Source organism: Malaya genurostris, chromosome 3 (genome assembly GCF_030247185.1).
Source record: "Malaya genurostris strain Urasoe2022 chromosome 3, Malgen_1.1, whole genome shotgun sequence".
Taxonomy (NCBI): domain Eukaryota; kingdom Metazoa; phylum Arthropoda; class Insecta; order Diptera; family Culicidae; genus Malaya; species Malaya genurostris.
Window position 1 is genome coordinate 86,195,868 of NC_080572.1, and position 19,910 is coordinate 86,215,777.

The window sequence follows — 19,910 nt, forward strand, 5'->3', positions numbered from 1 at the left end:
CTGAAATTGTACAGGGAGTTTCTAGATGATCCTACCTGGGACTGGTAAATCATCCTTCAATGTACATCTTCTGGTAATCCCAGAATTCATTGATCAGTACCGGCGCCGGCCAGGCCTGAACGTAGATCGTCTAAGGAATGGGAAGGGATGTTAGTCCAACACTTGTTGTTACTAGAGGCCGTATATACTACTGCGCACTCCACAAGTGTCACGGGAGAAGGATATTTGTTAGTAAAAATTTCAGTATTGGTATTATTCGCGCGCGACTCAGTATGTTCCGGTTTCAAGATGCTCGGATGCACCACTAAACTCACTGACTTCCCGAGTGACAGTTTCAACAATATCATATATTCAAGTTCCGGGAAGTCTCGATCAACAGCTCTTATTCGAGGAAACTAAAGAAAAATTTGCAATACTATCGCGTAAAGAATAAAAACTTCCAAAATAGTTGATCCATTGCATTGACATATTCTAAACAGTTGTTATAAAATCATTTGAAATCACCAAATAAAGGTAAAAAGATTTCACGCGCGTCTTGATTCTTTATTATTTTCGCTTTATTATTTTAATTATTTATTAAAATTATTAATTGGTTATATTGGTTGATCTGGGCAGCCGGCTACCGAGAAAAATATTAATTTATTGTTTGAAATATTAATATCAAGTGTTTTTTACTATGTATTCAATATACCATATATCTTATCTCTGTTATTAATTTTGTAATATCAACGGATTTGCGCAATAGTTATCAATTCAATTTATAATCCTGAAAGACAATCAATAACATGGAAGAAGGAAACATTCCAAATAAAACTTTTCTCCGAAGCTAGACGGAAATTGATAGGTTGAATGAAGAGATAATTTAGTAAAATAGAGTAATCAGAAGTGAAACATTGAAAATATCTGATAACTGAAAGGATAAAGGAACTCCTGCAATTATCGTCTTTTACGACATGGAAGCAGGAACCCAGTGGATCTATTCTTGGTTCATTTTTTTTCCGCCGGATTCCACACGGCATCTAGGCTGGTACTATCCGGAGAGAGCTAATAGGTACTATCAATCTCCTAGTGGACCCCAGTCCCTATACCATTCGACTCAGCTCGACGAACTGAGCAAATGTCTGTGTGTGTATGTGTGTGACAAATATTGTCACTCACTTTTCTCGGAGATGATTGAACCGATTTTCACAAACTTAGGTTAAAATGAAAGGTCTCATGGCCCCATACAAAGTTCCCGAATTTCATTTAGATCCGACTTCCGGTTCTGGAACTACAGGGTGATATGCACCAAAATTGTGAAATTAATGTCACTCACTTTTCTCGTAGATGACAGAACCGATTTTCACATACTTCCAGTATTGTCCATACTTAGTGTAAAAATGGCAGTTTCAAGATTTTTTTTCATAAGCCACCTCTTTATATTTGTTAGTTAATTCTTTTTAATAGTTTGCCGACCATGACAGTCTGTAACCAAATAAACCAACCATTGATAATCTAATAAAACATCTGCTGAATTTTATTCAAGTTCTATTACTAGTTCATTTTTTTCCAAAATTCAAATCTTCAAAATTCATCTTTTCACTAACTTAAATTCAAATGTAATATATCAATGTAGCAGTATTATGCAACAGAAATCTTCAAAACTATTTTCTACACTCTTTTAAATTGTAGTATTTCGGGGATTTTTTTTCTGTAATATTCAGGAGAAAATTAAAATGATAAAGGCATCTTTACACCACTAGGTGTATTAAGACAGGTTTTTGAATATAAGTTTAATTTTCTAGAAACGTCAATCGATTTTTAATGTGAATCTAGGTGAGTTAAGCAGAAATATGAAATAATCATATTGATTTTAGGTGCTTAATCAGGTTTTTTATGTAACGTCCTTATAAATGAGATGAAGCTCGCTAAAAGAAAAGCGGACACAATATCAACAGCGACATGACAAAGTCATCCTCCAATACGACAAAGCTCGGCCTCACGTCGCAAAAGTGGTCAAAAAGTACCTGTAAACGCTGAAATGGGAAGTCTTGCCCCACACGCCGTATTCCCCAGATGACGCCCTTCTGACTTCCACCTATTCCGTTCGATGACACACGGCCTAGCAGATCAACATTTTCAATCCTTCGAAGAGTTGGAAAAATTTCTATAATAAAATGATGTTAAAAGTTAATTCTTCATATTCCGTAATTCATTACCGGTATAAGTGGTATAAAATAAATGTTTGTCAGTGTTCATCATCAAATATCTGCACAAAAGATTTCCATTTCAACATGTGATTGGTCCGTTGATTATTAAACTTTTAAAGAATTACTGCAAGAATACTAATAATATACTAGATACTCAGAGAAAAAAGTCTAATTTTTTACCTCTCACGTTTCATAAACCTGTACAAATCTGTATTAATTTTAGGAAATCTATATAAAATCTGAACTCTGATTCAAATCAGTATGCGAACGCAAAAATCTGTACAATACAGATAAATCTCTATAAATGGCATCTCTGGCTCTGTATTTTGTTTTTAGAAGGGCTACTGCCTAAATAGTCACAATTCCTTTTCTGTTTCTTTGTTTGAAGTTTACCAAATTAACTTTACAGTGAAATTTTAAATTAAAATCGGAAAGAAACGAAAATATTTCAAAATTTCTCTATAGATATCTAAATTTTTTGAGAATATTACAGTAAATACGGAATTATTTGCTTCAAATTATAACTGCTATCAAATTCAATTATTTATCTCTCTTAAAAATGCTTAGTTGCAAAGCATAATTCCGCCATAAGTACCAAATACTTTCAATATTTTTAAATTTGCTTTGAAAATAAATAATTATTTGATTGTTTCGGTAGATATGAAAGAATTTTCTTCCGGGAATTACAGCTGCTAGTAGATGCTATCTCTTCGTATACAAATATATATATATATATATATATATATATATATATATATATATATATATATATATGTATATATATATATATATATATATATATATATATATATATATATATATATATATATATATATATATATATATATATATATATATATATATATATATATATATATATATATATATATATATATATATATATATTTATATATATATATAAATATTTTTTTTATTTTTAAATCAAATATAACTAAGATATAGTCAGTCAAATTTAGTCATTCAACTTGCCCCCTCCCCCTGTTAACAGAACAACTTTTTCCGACTCAGATTTCGAAGGTTTGATACGGAGAACGAACGAACGACGGAGATTTTTGAGAAAGCATTGTGTTAATCGCCTTGCGCATAGGCAAACTTCATTATTGTCTAACTTCTGGCGCAGTGATTGACAGTAGTGCAAATTACTGATTTGCTATAAAATTCTAGAACAAAGAACAAAACGAGTTACCAATTTGACGCTAATTTAAATTTCACTGAAATCAAATTCATCAGATTTAAAGATTATCCGCGTAAAATGGTTTCAAATGTCAAATTGAATATTTTACGTGACAAAAATGAATGTTTTACGAATATCCCCTAATATGAATAGAGTCATCACATAAGGTTTACGTGAATTGTCCAAACGTCAAACAATTTACGTAAATTTCCGGTGTGAAAAACTCGATTTGGAAAATGGCGAACAGTGGGCCTCAAAGTGTAAATAGTGTAAATGTTTGCGAGAAATGATTTTTAATTACAATTTTTACTACATCGACCGGACCATTTTAGTATGCAAGTTTCCATGTGTTCGACAGGACCAAGTGCCTGCGTGAGTCCGGAAGTGTGCCCGCTCCTGCAGAATGCTTCAAACAGGTCGTTGGTGCACCGAAAAACGAGTTCAAAATCGATATGAAACTAGAGACACTGGACTCATGTAATGCGACCTCAACCTGCATCGGTAGTATTATTGGAGTTTTCGGATCTCGACTTCGGCTTCGATTGGATGGCAGTTACAACAAAAACGATTTTTGGAGGCTTATCGATTCGAGATCCCACGACGTTATTAGTTGTTTTTTTTATTTTCAACCATTGAAATTGTATGCTAATTTTCTGAAATAAATGTTTTATTTTTTATTTCATAGAATTATATCTCCCTTTTGACTTCAACCAATATATAAAATATTAATTCTCTGGTATCTAAATTTGATATGAACTGATAGGTTTATGTGATATGAACAGAACATTACATTTTACCTATGAAACACGCAACTATTACTGGATTATGCATTAAACAGCTTTTAAATGCCAGTCCATTAAAAACTACATGAAAAGTAGGGTGGAAAATATTCACATAACTTTTCACGTAACTATAACATGATTATGATTTTGAGTGTACTTTACCTGGATTGCGAATTTTAGTTGTTGAAATCTGGATAAGTGATTTACACGTGAATTTTGCCGATTAATCGGACTATGTATTTGCAACGGGTTGATAATGAGCTTTGGCCCTAGAAAGCGGAATATTGACAGGTTGTTTATAGACAGTTTCCCAAAAACATACGACAATTTTCATCATAAGGGGGTCGTCTAGTGTGTCAGATGGAAAAACCGAATTGACGAGTTTGAAAAGCTACACACGCTAGAATACGTGCCGATAAACGGAGCGTGCTTAATCCACTCAACTTTCGGACGCATTTTTCACATAACCTGATTATTTTTAACCGCTGTCATGATATCTCGAAAACTATTTGATTGTCTATGCTCAAATGTTTACAACTTCTTCATGTGAAAATTTAAATCGAACTAAAAGAATTAAAATTGTTTGAATTGTTTTCTTTATTCTAGTTCTGAACAGCGTCTCAAGGACCAAAAACAAAATAGAGTATAGTTTTTTGATGTCAGATAAACAGAACAGTCGGAATCATGTCAGCAGTGTAGCACCACTATTTCATACGTGTTTCTGTTATTCGGTGTATCTCAAAAAATTTCTAAAGATTGTTTAAATGTATTTCAAAAAGATATGAAATACTACAATTATTTTGCTTTGATGGTTTTAAAAAACCGCAAAATAGCCTTAAAAATCAACCGACCACTAGTGCATCTCCTTGACCTTCGAATGTGTTGAGCATGAGCAAAAGTTCTGAAACTTGAACTCTTTTGCAAAAATTGTAAAGAACTGCCAAAAACAACTTTACCCCAGATCAGGGCAGTTTTCAATAAAGAGCTAAATAGAAATTGGAGAACAGTTAGAATGGTTCGAGTTGAAATTTGGTTCACAGCTTAAGAGCAGCCTTTACCTTAAATTAAGTTATTAAATGAAACCCCGAAATTTAATAAAAAGTTATTTTTTGGTTTCATGTACAAAATTTTTTCGTTCTGTACAAAAATAATAGACAAAATTGTATCAGAAGGTCGAAGCCCACAAGCATCACTTTCTTTTTAACCCATTAGTATAAATTTACAAAGTTCCTGTGATTGTTCTATGTTTGAAACATCAATTTAACATACAAAACAAATTTTCATTACCTTCAAATTTTTCAAAAAAAAATGATTGCCGCACAAACAATTACAAATAAATACAAAATATGGTTTTATTGTTACGTTTCAAGTTTTAACATTACAATTATCAGATTTTTTGTCATAGTCCACTAGTAAGATGATATTTTTTTACACAAGTGGAATCGACTGTTTACACTTTTGGGTTAACAATTCATCATTTATTGAAAATAATAAATATCAAATAGCGATAGATCGAAAAACTAGGACTAAATCTGTTTGGTTTTGTTCTCCCACCGGAAGAACGATTTATAAATACAAAAATTTCATGTTCGAAATAAAATGACTGAATATTTGAATATTAAAGGCTGGACAATTTTAACAAAAATCAAAAATCTTTGGATACATTACTAAGTGAACGAATAATTATCTGATCCTACTGATTGGATCCTTCAACCGGTCCAACACGATATTCGAATAATTGGCAACTTTATCTCTTTTAGCTATCGTACCTTCGCCTACCTCACCCTTCGCAAGCTACTAACTGCCATAATACCAATCCGAATCTCAGCCATGCAAGCTATTTCTTTCACACGGAAATATTGCCTGAATGTAGGCCTCGTGTTAGCAGTCCTACTGCTCGGAACCGTAGGATGAGGCTGGTTTGCACGCTACTAAAACTTTACACTCACACATTCACTTTCTTAAACTTATATAACTAGAAATTTTAGATGAATTTATTATTTATTATTTAATATAGTCTGAAATGACAGTTTCTGGAAACCGGAAGAAGAAAAACTGGTGGACTGTAATTACCAAACATAATGCTCTCTGGTTGATTAGTGTGTATGCTGAGATCCAAGATTAGATGACGGGTTAGATTTTTTTTAAAGACTATCTTTCCGGTTTGTATACACATAAAACATCGATTCGATTTATCTAACTAAAAAATAATAAATAGTAAAAATGCTTGTCGGCCACCTGGTGTTGGTTGATTCAAACGCATTCGCCCTCCATTTCATCGGCGCACTCTTCCTGCTCGAACTCATCGTCGGCCGTCGCTTCCTGGTACTGCTGATACTCGGACACCAGATCGTTCATGTTGCTCTCCGCCTCAGTGAATTCCATCTCGTCCATACCCTCGCCGGTGTACCAATGCAAGAAAGCCTTACGACGGAACATAGCGGAGAACTGCTCCGAGATGCGCTTGAAGAGCTCCTGAATGGCAGTGGTGTTTCCAATGAAGGTTGAAGACATTTTCAGACCTTTCGGAGGGATATCACAAACGGCAGTCTTGACGTTGTTTGGAATCCACTCGACGAAGTAGCTACTGTTTTTGTTCTGAACGGCCAACATCTGTTCATCGACTTCCTTCATTGACATGCGTCCACGGAATACTGCAGCGACGGTCAGATATCGACCATGCCGGGGATCGCAAGCGGCCATCATGTTCTTAGCATCGAACATCTGCTGAGTTAACTCCGGGACAGTCAAAGCCCGGTACTGCTGGGATCCACGCGAAGTTAGCGGAGCAAATCCAGGCATGAAGAAGTGAAGACGTGGGAAGGGAACCATGTTGACAGCCAGTTTGCGCAAATCAGCATTCAACTGGCCGGGGAATCGCAGACAGGTGGTAACTCCGGACATTGTCAACGAAACCAAATGGTTCAAATCACCGTAGCTTGGATTGGGTACCTTCAACGTACGGAAGCAGATGTCGTACAGAGCTTCGTTATCGATACAATAAGTTTCATCAGTGTTTTCCACCAGCTGATGAATCGAGAGGGTGGCGTTGTACGGCTCGACGACCGTATCGGATACCTTAGGCGACGGAACAACCGAGTACGTGTTCATGATTCTATCTGGATACTCCTCCCGGATCTTCGAAATCAGAAGCGTTCCCATACCGGATCCAGTTCCACCTCCCAACGAATGAGTCAGTTGGAATCCCTAGAAGTGAAGATCATCATCATCAAAAATGGATCTCTGAACAGTGCAGAAAGTTTTCAAATTACCTGAAGGCAATCGCAGTTCTCGCACTCCTTACGCACCACATCCAGCACGGCATCAACCAGCTCGGCTCCTTCGGTGTAATGTCCCTTGGCCCAGTTGTTGCCAGCTCCGGATTGTCCGAACACAAAGTTATCCGGACGGAAAAGTTTTCCGTATGGTCCAGATCGTACGGCCTCCATGGTGCCAGGCTCCAAATCAAGCAGAATTGCACGTGGCACATATTTGCCACCGGATGAGCGTGATACGGCTGCAAAATAAAATACAAGTTTAGAGTGTGAGCGTAGTTTTTGTGTATAAAAGTATGCGCACTGCAAAATCTATCCAAATTTTTTAATTTATTTTTTTATTTGGAGCAGGAAAAAGCCCAATGGAGCTGAAATATAACAATCTCTCACTCCAGCAGGCATAAAACTTCCTCATCGTTTATATCAACAGATAATAACAATCCAACAAATACATGTATGTACTTAATACTATCAATTAAAACTAACCCTAGCTAACTTATACTACAGTAATTAGATGACACTAAACCCATCGGGATTTTGCATTAAAACTAAAAAAGAGAAGAAATATGCTTTAAAAAGGGTGGGGGGAGAAGGAGGTAGTGGTGAATGATAGTTGGCGAACGAAACGGGGTTAGGTCCGGCATGTAGATCTTAGTAGTGGTTGAAAAAGATGGTGGAAGACGGATAAAAAGAAGAGGGCGAGCAAACGTGGTTAGAACCGACATTTAGATCTAATTAGTGATCGAAAAGATGTGAGAGAACGATGAAGAGAGGAGAAGAGGAGATACAATAGGATTAGTTTCAACGAGCGAATTTATTAGTTTTCAATGGAAATGGTGGAGAAACGAAGGAGTGGTCGAGCGGAAAGAATTAACATTAGTACTATAACTGCAAAAATAAATAATCACATATTTTTTATCTGTCAGTATAAATATGTAACCAATATTACTAACGCAATGTTATTGTGTGTGTTTTGACATACGGTATGTTAACACAAAAGCATTGTTTTTGAGTATGAAGTCGAGGATGATGTGGAAGGCAGTGCTTGGTTTGTTCAAACGAAACCTAAACCTTTCCTTCCGAAATGTGTCAAGAAAAATATCAAACAAATATCGTATCTTTTCGAGCATCCTACCGCTCAAGGTCGTTCACGATAATAAAAACCCCATAACAGGAACCAGAAGTAAAAAATCAGATCGCAAGCAAGCCTGCGCAAGTTGAACGACATAATTTTACAGCGTGTTTTTCAATGACGAAACAAATGTCAAAGTAGACTTCAAGCAGGTTCCTGGTCATGAGTGCTACAACGCATTACAACATGGCCAAACTGATGATAATTTTAAAATAAAAAATTGTCAATTTTTTAAAAATGTATTTGGATGGCAAAATATTCTTAGTTGTGGCAAAACATTCATAACTATAAGTACCAACTAATAAGTTTACTTTTCTTTATGTTTCATCTTAGACTCGTGTGCCGCTTTGTAGTTCGACTTAAACCGTTAATCTAAAACTTTTCATCACTTTTTTGTTTTGCACCGATATTGCACTTTAGAAGCAAAACAGTTCAACGTAAACTGTTATGCACCGACGAGTTTAAGATAAAATGCAAATGGTCAAAATCATTCGTTTTCTCCTGACGGCAGACGGCTTCACTTTTCCGTCCGTCCCGCAACAGAACTGCTTACAGTGCGAATTGATTCAATACTGAAGCAATTTTTGTGCAGGGGTTTCTTTTCGCCTGATTTCGTTTGTACTTTTTTGATAAATGGACAACGGCTACAAAAATAGCAGAATACAACATCAGGATGATGATTATTTCATTTCGGATTGGCATATTTCAACGAAAAAAACTATTATTATCATTTCTGTCTTTCAGATTAGAGAAATTGTGGAATTGTCTTCGATATCAATCCCTGTTCGGTGCGTTTTTCTGTAGTGCGAAGCAGCTGAATGTTGGATTATATGTGCACTAGTTTGTGGCGAAATTCGCACTGCGAACGATGCACTAAAATGATTATTACTACTTCTGATTCGCAAATATTAACAGTTGAATAACTATGATATAGCTCTTACAGCGTATAGCTCTTAAAGCTTTTTATACAAATTTATAGCCCTTAGAAGGGCTGACTTGTGCTAATTTCTCCGCTGTTGTTCACTTTACGGTATATTTTGCTCCAATGCAAACGGTCAGCATCAGGATGATAATGATGTGATCACTCCTGTTTGACACAGGCTAGAATGAATTAAATGTGTCAAAGCAATGTCGTCCGAGCACGAGGAAGACAAACAATCGTGTTTTACATGGATGTATCCCACCTTGACCACAAATGATGTAAGATGGAATTGCCTTACGTAGTTGCATACGTACCACTTGCACGCCGTACGTACCACTCGGATACCGGGAAAGATTTTCGTCATACTACCCTTGCGATTAAAAGAGCTGTACTGAGACATATTTTCCTAAATGAACTAATCGTTGACCTACAGGGAAGATCATGCACGCATATTTCTATGGCATTATCCAGAATGTACACAGGGATTTTGTATTAAATATTGTCACGCTCAACGCTGTGAACCTCATTGTTAACTGAAGTGAAAGCAATTGCATCATTTTCTCGTTTAAACATAATGTACACACTGTTAGACGCCTTGTTGAATTGAATCTCAGTTACATTATTAGCGTTTAGATGCATTCGTTACTTAAGCAAGTTTTCAATTTCGTTTGCTGCTGGTCTAACTTTGCAGCGCTTGAAATCAATACAAATTGAATTTGGTCTTGTAGGCCGAGATTCAGGCTTTGTTAAATCGTATGTGCCCATTTCGTACACTCTATTGTTCACTACACTGTCGTCTCGACCGTAAGCAATTTTCGACTGTTTCGGATGAGATGCGAGCACGAACTGGAGTCCAACACTTGTTGCTGCTAGAGGCCGTATATACTACTACGTTTCAGTTATCGTAGTATTCGTACGTAATTTAGTCTGCTCCGATTTCAAGATGCACGGATGCATCACAAAACTCACGGACTTTCCAAGTGAACGTTTTAACAATATCCGGCACTGAAGTCTCGATTCACAGTTTTTATTCTTGGAAACTGAAGGAAAATTAAAATGTCTGTCGCGGAACACCTTCTTCAACTTTTCCAAGCATCAGTGAATGTTAATCTTCGAACGGTGACACCACATAAATATACAGGTTGTGCAGGTTCGCATATGAACTGTGTTTAAAATTTTGAATGAGCAGTGTGGCAAATACTGGCAGATGTCACTGCGATCGACACTATTTTGGGTGCCGCATTCACACCACGACACTATTTTGGGTGCTACGTTCACTTCACGCTAAATTTTTGTTTTGCTGTTGGTTAAAATCATATTGGTTTTGTACGTGTGATTTAAACGACATGGAAATAAAGTTGTAGTTGGATATATTTCTATAATAGTCAAGAGAACTTTATTGACGTTTCCGGGGCGTAGTAGAACGTTTCGAAAGTTTGCAGCGAATAATCGAGTAAGTGGCAGTACTGAGCTTCTTGTTTCTTGCACATCGATTTTTTTAAACTTTCGTTCGAGCCTGTTTGCCTGTTATTTTTGGAGACACATTTAGTATAAAGAATGACATCCACGAGAATAGAACTGCATCCAGCATTCTTCGACTTATGCTTCGTGTTCAAGAATAATACCGCACTATTTTATAACGGAATAGTTCACTAAATTGAATCTCCGAGAAAAATGTATCAATAAATAGAAACTCACCGTCCTTCAGAATGAACTCAAACATCGTTTTCCGGTGTCTTCTTATTATTATTGTAGGGTTTCAAGAAATATCACTAAACTGGTAGTCGAAATTTTCGATTTTGAAACGACCTCAAACATCCTTTAATAACATTTACTGATCAAACCTTTTCGGAAAATACCCATATTGTAATGAACCTTATTGTAATTTTTTTTTTGCGATTCATTGAATGATTTTGCCTTTCTCTATAGAAACGTAATATTATTGTTGAAATACACGGTAGTCTAGGGTTGTTTTTCTAGGGTTTTTCGGGAAGAACTTAAGCAACATGTTTTCTCTCCGTACTATCATCATAATCATCACAAATAATTGATTTTTTTTTCTAAAATGCTGGGTCTTAACGAGAATTAAAGAGAAATGACTCACGACGCTTGTTAGTCTTGGACTACAGGGAAGGTCATGCACGCATCACCTATGAAAATCAGTTGGTTGCATGTCAGTTTTGTGAACAACCGGCACACTACGCAAACCTTGCACTGAAACTGCGAAAAGGCCACCAAAATCGAGGACAACCGTTCAGCCACGGTACCCGATCATATGGTAATAACAGAGTTATAACAACTGGAGTAGTTTATTTCAGAAATATTTTGTAGCAAATTTTGAAATGTTTTAGGCTGGTAAGCTGTTGAAATAAAAAAAAATCATAACAAAAAAGACTCTAGCGGGAAAAAATCGTAACAGATTTTAAAACGTTCGTATCACAATTATTATTGAATTTGATACAACTACAGAAATCCGAAAGCAGAAATTTATAACAATAGTTGTAATAATTTAAATAGTAAATTTAACACAGTAACTATATCACAGCCAACTGTTAGCATCGTTTCAATCCAAAATTGTTGAATCGTCTTTTTTATTAAATGAATCATTTAAGGAGTGTATCGAAAATAAGCTATCCACATACATTTGTGTTGTACGCATGTATTTATGATGGTTTTTTATGCTCAGATCACAACATGCTGTGCGTTTGGCTGTAAACTTTCGTTTGTTTTCTTGTTTGTGCGAGATTCTGCGTTTCAAAATGTCGCATATTGGAAAGGAAGTAAAAATTAAGGTGCTGGACACATGGCTAAGTGAGAAGGGTATTACTATGCGAAAATTGGCGAAGCGATTCGGAATTCATCATGCCAGTGTTTAAACCATCAATAATAAATTTGAGAAACATTATTCTTTGGATGAGCTACCAGGAAGAGGCAGAAAACCCTGTTCTTCCAACCCGAAATTGGACCAGAAAGAGGTATCTCTAATCATGAAGAACAAATCAATGTCAATACGTGATTTGGCCAAACAAGCAGGAACGAGTGTCGGAATAATCCAGCGTATCAAGAGGCGAAATCACCTGAAGACCTACAAGAAGCAGAAAATCTAGAAACAAAGTGTAGAACAGAAGAAGCGAGCAGCAACAAGGGCCCGGAAATTGTATTCGAGTCTTTTGCAATGTCCGGATGCATACGTTTTGATGAACGATGAGACTTAAGTAAAGGAATATTCATAAACCCTTCCAGGTCCACAATACTTTACTCTCGCCGTTGGGGAGATTATGAGCGATGCGGACAGGTCGATTCAAATGGAGAAATTCGGTCGAAAGATACTGGTTTGGCAAGCAATATGTTCCTCTGGTTTGAACTAAACAATTTTTTACACTACCGAAACTATAAATGCAGAAATCTATCGATCTGAGTGTCTCCAGAAAGATTGCTGCCTTTACCTTATGATCAAAAAAGAACCGGAATTTTCATTTTAAAATTTCCCGCGCTTGTCCAATCGGTAAACTTTTATTCTCTCAACGTTGGCAACACTTTTTTTATACACATTCTGTCAAATTTTGACACTTATCGTACGATTAGTTTTTGTTTGGCGTCTATACAAAGAAGTTGAAAAATTTTCGTGTAGCAATTTTTATAATGGATGAAAATTTAGAACAACGTGCGTGCCTTCGAGGTGCCATTCGGTCGATTGATGTGCGGTTTCGACGTCATATTCATAGATCCACACCTCATCACCAGTTATGATGCATTCGATGAATGTGGGGTCACTATCTGCGTTGGAAATGATCTCTTTGTCCACATCAACAAGACGCTGATTTTGAATGAAATTCAGCTTTTTTGTCACCAGCCGAGAAGCGACGCGTTTCAAACTCAAAACATCAATTAAAATGTGTTCGGCTAATCCATAGGAGATGCCCAACAACACAGCCATCTCTCTAATCGGTACAGAACGATTTTGCAACACGATTTGCTTCGCCGATTCAATGTTTTCTTCAGTAACAGATGTTGTTGGGCGGCCAGGGATCTCATCATGATCCAAGCTTGTACGACCACCTTTGAAGCATTTATACCACTCGTATGTCTGTGTTTTTCCAAGACACGATTCACCATAGGCCTTTTCTAACATTTTCAACGTTTCGGAACACTTAAATCCATTTGCAACACAAAATTTGATGCACGCACGTTGTTCTAAATTTTCATCCTTTATAAAAATCGCCACACGAAAATTTTTCAACTTCTTTGTATAGACGCCAAACAAAAACTAATCGTACGATATGCGTCAAAATTTGACAGAATGTGTATAAAAGTGTTGCCAACGTTTAGAAAATAAAAGTTTACCGATTGGCCAAGCACGAGAATTTTAAAATTAAATTTCCGGATCTTTTTTTATCATGAGGTATATAAGAAGCATAGTACACCTCCACTGTTTTGGCCGGATTTAGGGTGGTCTCACTGTGCCAAAACCACTCTCAATTGGCTTGCGGGAAAGGGTATAAATTTAGTTGAGAAAAATATCAATCCACCAAATTGCCCTCAGCTTCGACCCATCGAATGTTACTAGGCAATCGTGAAGAGGGTCTTCAAGAAGACTGGTAAGGAACATGCAGGAGTTCAAACAAATTTGGGCTCAAGCGTCCAAAAACTGCGATGCAACACTTTTCCGGAACTTGTGAAGAGCGTTCGATAAAAAGTTCGAAAATTCGTGAAGTAATAACATAAATTTTATCCGGTTTTCATTATGCTCAAGTTCAACCTCGTACAATATAGGATCAATTTGCCGAATAAAATATCGGTTTTTATCATAATTTTATTGAAAAGTTTGTGGATAGCTTATTTTCGATACACTCCTTATTTAGTGATCTGGTTTCTTCTCTTAGTTCTTTGAAATTTTGATCATTATATTTCGATATGAAGCAACAGAAGAACTCATTTTTTCAATGAATGAGCTTTATCATGAGTCTTGCAAATGAAAATAAAACATCATAACATAACTAGTGAACCCGGTTCCTCTGTTTCAAGAATGCGCATCTACAGCAATTGTCAACGAACCCAAGACTACGATCAACAAGGAAATCGGAAACCACACACAACACCAACGATGAAGATGATGAGATGTCTCCCCATAGAAAAGAGGGTGACAACGAGATCCAATAGCTAAAAAAATAGTTATAAGTAACAAAAATATATGTCTATAGGTCACGTATAACTTGTACGTGAAAAGGCATGAATAAAATTTTTTATTGAAAAAAAGTGTTGGACTATCAGAAATCAGAAATCAGAACAAATTGGCTCAAATGGCACGTTCCCCTTGATATTTGGAGATTTGTGCCTTGCCATCAATTTGTTTTTAGCATCATTTTCCCGATATATAAGAGGGAAGGATTGAAAGGAAATGGTAAGGGTTGGACTAGAAGGATGGGAAAAATTGACGACACAAAAACACATAAAAGCAGAAGTAAATTCTGCACCCCTAAGGGATGCTGAACAATCTGCTGAGGATCACATTTAGTGGAAGCAGAAGGAAATTCTGAACCTCTACGAGGTCCCGAACAATCTGCTGTTAATAAAACCTCCAACACCCGAGAGGATTTAGAGATCTTACAAAAGCGACACCATTCTGCACTCCCGGAAGAATGCAGAACGACTCGCAGTATGTACGAGCAGAAGTAAATTCGGTACCCCCCAAAGGATGCCAAACAATCTGCTAAACCCTATTCAAGGTGAATACAGAAGGGATTCATTCACTCCAGGAAGAACGACGAACCCTTCTGACTACAGCTCCCTACCACATTGGGTGAGAAACGAGAGAACATCCTTCAATTTCAGCTCCGCATACACAGACTCAACCATGTATGGAGAACCCAAAACCCGGACACGTAGCTGCGTCAATGCGAGACAGTTACATATCAGATGATACGAAGTACCACAATCGCATTCACACAAATCACACGAATAACACTCAGCACGTTGAATAGTAGCCATGTGATAATTGAGTTTGCAATGTCCAGTCAGAGCTCTGACCAGAATACCTCAATGATACCTGGAGAAATGCAGTAGACACCTTGACATTTTCAGATCTAAATCTGGTAGAAATGCTTTTGTCCGAGCGCAAGCCTGCAAGCTGCGCCAGCAGCTGGCATGTTTGGATGCGGCCCAAGAACGTATCTTGTCCTTTATCCAACTAGTTGAAAATGGTAAAGCTGGTTCAGGACCAACGAAATCACTCGTTGCACCAGCTCCAGCCAACTCATCAGCCCATTCATTTACAGTATAACCAGAATGGCCGGGTACCCATAAGAAGTAAACAGCATTTGAAATGCTGAGGTCCTCAATTTGAGTTCGACATGCGATCACTAGACTCGACCGTGAGTCATTCGAACTGAGTGCATTTAAGGCTGCCTGACTGTCGGAACAAAAATAAACACGTAAACACCTCTGCTGAAGTGCCGATTGTACTCCACACAGAATTGCGTAGACTTCTGCTTGGAACACAGTACAGTATCTACCAAGTGAATGAGATCGCTCCAGCCTCACTTCACGACAGTAGACACCAGCACCAGCACGACCATTCAACAGAGAACCGTCATAAAACAAACTATGTGTTCATCAAGTTGTCGTTCCAGACAACCAGACAACCATTCCTAACGAAGAGGACAGCTCACATTGAATGTTTTAAAAGGAAAACTGCATGTGAGAGTCAGGTCACTAGGAGCGAGCAAATACTCATCCCACGCAACCACTTGAGACCACAAGCGAGTGTGGCTGGTAGCATAATCCAATGGGTTACCGTTCCAAAGCCCTGCAACCCTAAGACGGTATGCACAAGATAATGCTTCTTGTTTTAGGAACACGTGTAGTAGTCCAATGCACAGTAGCGCCTCTAGAGCAGTAGTAGCTGGGTTTGAGTCCCCATGATTTTCCAAAAGCTCGTCTGCATTGGCCGAAAGCCATGCAAGCTCTTTCAATCCTGAAGTCAATGTGAGCAGACCAATTCAGTTTTGAGTCAAGAACAACCCCGACGTACCTAACTTGATCGACCACAGTGACCTCTGAACCAAAGAACTGCAACGGACGAGCTCCTGTAATTATCCCACGATGAGTGAAAAGCACCATTGACGCTCTGCCCGGATTCACAGATAATCCAACCTGACAACACCATTTTTCAACAGATCGCAGGGCTTGCTACATTAAATCAAAGAGAGTGTCATTGCTTACACCGGTCATCAATATATGATAATCGTCGGCAAAACCATAAGTCGGAAATCCAAGGTTATTAAGTTTCCTTAACAAACCATCAGCGACCAGGTTCCATAAAAGTGGGGATAGTACACCACCTTGAGGACACCCACAGACACTCAGCTTTCCAATCTCTGGCCTGCCGAAGCGATGATCAAAGAAGTTGATTGCTAAGCATTGCGTGTATCCAGTAAGGGAAAACCCCAAGATATTCCGTTCACGACTGCAATGTTTAACCTCCTGCAGCCATTCAGCCATCGGCACGGAAATACACCTTGACTTAGGAGTTCCTATTTTTGTGGCCTTTTACGACATGGAACAGGAAACCAGTGGATCAATTCTTGGTAAAAAATAATTCCGCCGGATGCCACACGGCTTACCTGTTTGGTGGACTTATACCACCGGTACAGGTGGACCGTAGCGTTATTCTTAGCCAGTTGGGAAACCGCTACCGACACTACACGGCTATCTAGGCTGCTCAGAGAGGGAAGTTAACATTGATGGTCAACTTCCATGGATGGCCGAGCAGCCGGAAAAAAAGTGTTGGACTAACATCCCTTCTTATTGCTTTGGTGATCTACATTCGGGCCTGGCCGGTGATTAAACTGATTAAAGAACTCTGGAATTACCAGAAGATATACATTGAAGGATGATTTGTCAGTCCCAGGTCTATAATCATCTAGAAAATCTCTTTTAGCTTATCCCGATTAGTAGTGTAATAGAAACCAGGGTGCTGCTCAAGCTTTTGGAAGGAACTTCTAGGTGTTCATATATGCAAGTAATTTCCAAGATTTTAGGAAATTAAAATGAACCTAGAATGGAATTCAAAATATAAAACATTCTACCTAAAAATCATTATCATCAAATGAAAAACTACAAGATGGAGAAGACGATGGTCCAAATACTGCAAAGCTTTTACACAGTAGAATAGAAGCGCTTTGATGTCATTGCCAGTAGGGAACACAATTTGATTATCTGCAAAGTAAGAATAACCTTTCACTAACTCATCAGCTATTTTAACCATTTGCAAGCCTTTAGAACTGTTTTTTGTACTAGTATAACTATCGCTTCAGCTATGACTGATTGTTTCGGACCGCAAAAGAGTCGAAATTCGATTAACAATCGGACACATTTTCATTCAATCAAAATCTGTATTTTCCCGGGCATTGAAAGTGATTTATAGCAAAATTAAGAAAAGCACTTTCCACATTCCGCAAACTTTCGCAGCTACACTCATTAATTGCAATAAATATCACGTGCATTTGGCGAATTAATTTTGCAAAGTGCTGAAAAGTGCGCAATTCATTTACGGTACTGTTCTACCGTCATCACACTGTTCGACAGGTGGAGCGGGTGGTGATGGGTAAAATTTCGTGATCACCAATTAAGGCGCTGTATTCGCTTTGCTATCCCGATCGGTACGCGCTGTTGCGAAAAGCGATTTCGAATTAGCTGGCAGGAACTAATTCGGACAGTAACAGCCACACTGGCAAAAAGAAGAAACACAAACGAAAGCTAACGGATCATTGGACCAGAAAAAAATTGCACGATCGTTTCGTCGATTGTTGTTGGTTGTTTGGAGAATTCACTACATACTACCACATACATCGTTCCGGAGAGGGAACCTCCGGACCATAAACGAACGGGAAGTTTTGTCGTTCAAAGCCGGAAGCTTTAGCGGAACGAAAGATTCTGCTGTTTTGTTAGTGACCTAGGAATATATGCTGGATATCTCACCTGAGGCTTCATTGTAGTACACGCTGACACGCTCTAGCTGTAAGTCAGATTCTCCATGATAGATACCAGTCGCATCGATTCCATGCTCCTCGGAGATAATTTCCCAGAACTGGAAAATAAAGATAAAAAGTATACTCGATAAATGTTAGATTGACACTTAGGAACTTTATTGCTGCGAAACAAAAGTATTAACAAATAATCAATAAATTTATAAGTAGACCTAGTAAAATTCAAATCGGACATGGACAGTAGAGGGTAGATTAATGCGGATTACATTGACGGCATTCATCTGGGTAGATCACGGAATCCTTTTGACGAAGTTGGAATTATTCGTGGAGTTTCTTCGTTCAAATGTCTTGATAGCCACCATCTATGAAAACCCGCAAAAAATTCTGTAACTCATGAACTAATTGAGATAGGTCAACGAACTAAAGCGTTTCCTATGTAAAAATGTCCAAGGAATTCAATGGAATTGTTTACAATGGCCGCACGATTCGCAATCCTGCTCGTTTTACCCCAAATGTACAGCAGTTTTGGGGTTTCTTATAACATTCGCTCTGTAACTTGAAAAGAAGTCGAGTGCGGTATTTTGGAATAGCCTACTTTCATGTAAAAAAGTCTGGCGAATCGATTAGAAGAACCCACACTGGTCGAACGAAACGTTTTGGGGGCTATTTTACCCCATTTCCTCCATTTCATGAGATCCTTACTGTAAATCGTCCTTAAATCTTGGTAAAACTTTTTACAATAAGATATCATGAAACGTTTCGTGCGGCCAGTGTAGATTCTTCCATTCGGTTCTACAGATTTTTTTGCATAAGATAAGCTGGATTTAGTAAACTTCCAAAAAAGTTTTACCGAGATTTAAGGACGATTTACAATAAGATATAATGAAATAGAGGAATTGGGGTAAAATAGTCACCCGAACGTTTCGTGCGGCCAGTGTAGGTTCTTCCATTCGATTCTCCAGACTTTTTTTAACATAATATAAGATAGTTTTCGTATGCTTTCAACGTGGTTCGCTTAAGACTTAAGGGTGATTTAGATGAAAATTTCACATATTGCAGTACATGGGGTAAAATAGGCACCAAAACGTTTCGTTCGGCCAGTATAAGTTCTGGCATTCGAATCTACAGACTTTTGATGTGGAACACATCTTTATTTTCTATATAGTGGTACAAATCAGAAACTCAAGAAAAACTACACGTAGAAATGTGGTCAGGTTTTAAACACTTACAGCTCAGTCTATTTTGTATCAATTATTAATATTATTTCATAATTGGATAGGAAATATTTCTACGTTTCGATTTGAATGTATCAAATCGCTCTGATTGGTCAATCGATGCAAAAGCGAAGCTGTTTGAAGCACGCGAATCTATAAATAGAAGTGAAATAAAAACTAGCGTTTCAGTCCTACTCGTAGCATTCTAGAGGTA

The 19,910-nt window shown here is 37.6% G+C and overlaps 1 protein-coding gene across 1 annotated transcript in view; it reads right to left on the minus strand.

Annotated features, from left to right (window-relative positions):
- Positions 1-5,493: 5,493 nt before the first annotated feature.
- LOC131435033 (tubulin beta-3 chain) overlaps positions 5,494-19,910 on the minus strand; it is an 83,544-nt gene continuing 69,127 nt past the window's right edge. Inside the window, exons 2-4 of the mRNA XM_058602498.1 lie at positions 18,475-18,583; positions 7,439-7,683; positions 5,494-7,373 (exon numbers count right to left, since the gene is read on the minus strand). Of these exons, the coding sequence (XP_058458481.1) occupies positions 6,420-7,373; positions 7,439-7,683; positions 18,475-18,583 (1,308 nt within the window). The 3' untranslated portion in view covers positions 5,494-6,419. The remainder of the gene's footprint in view (positions 7,374-7,438; positions 7,684-18,474; positions 18,584-19,910) is intronic.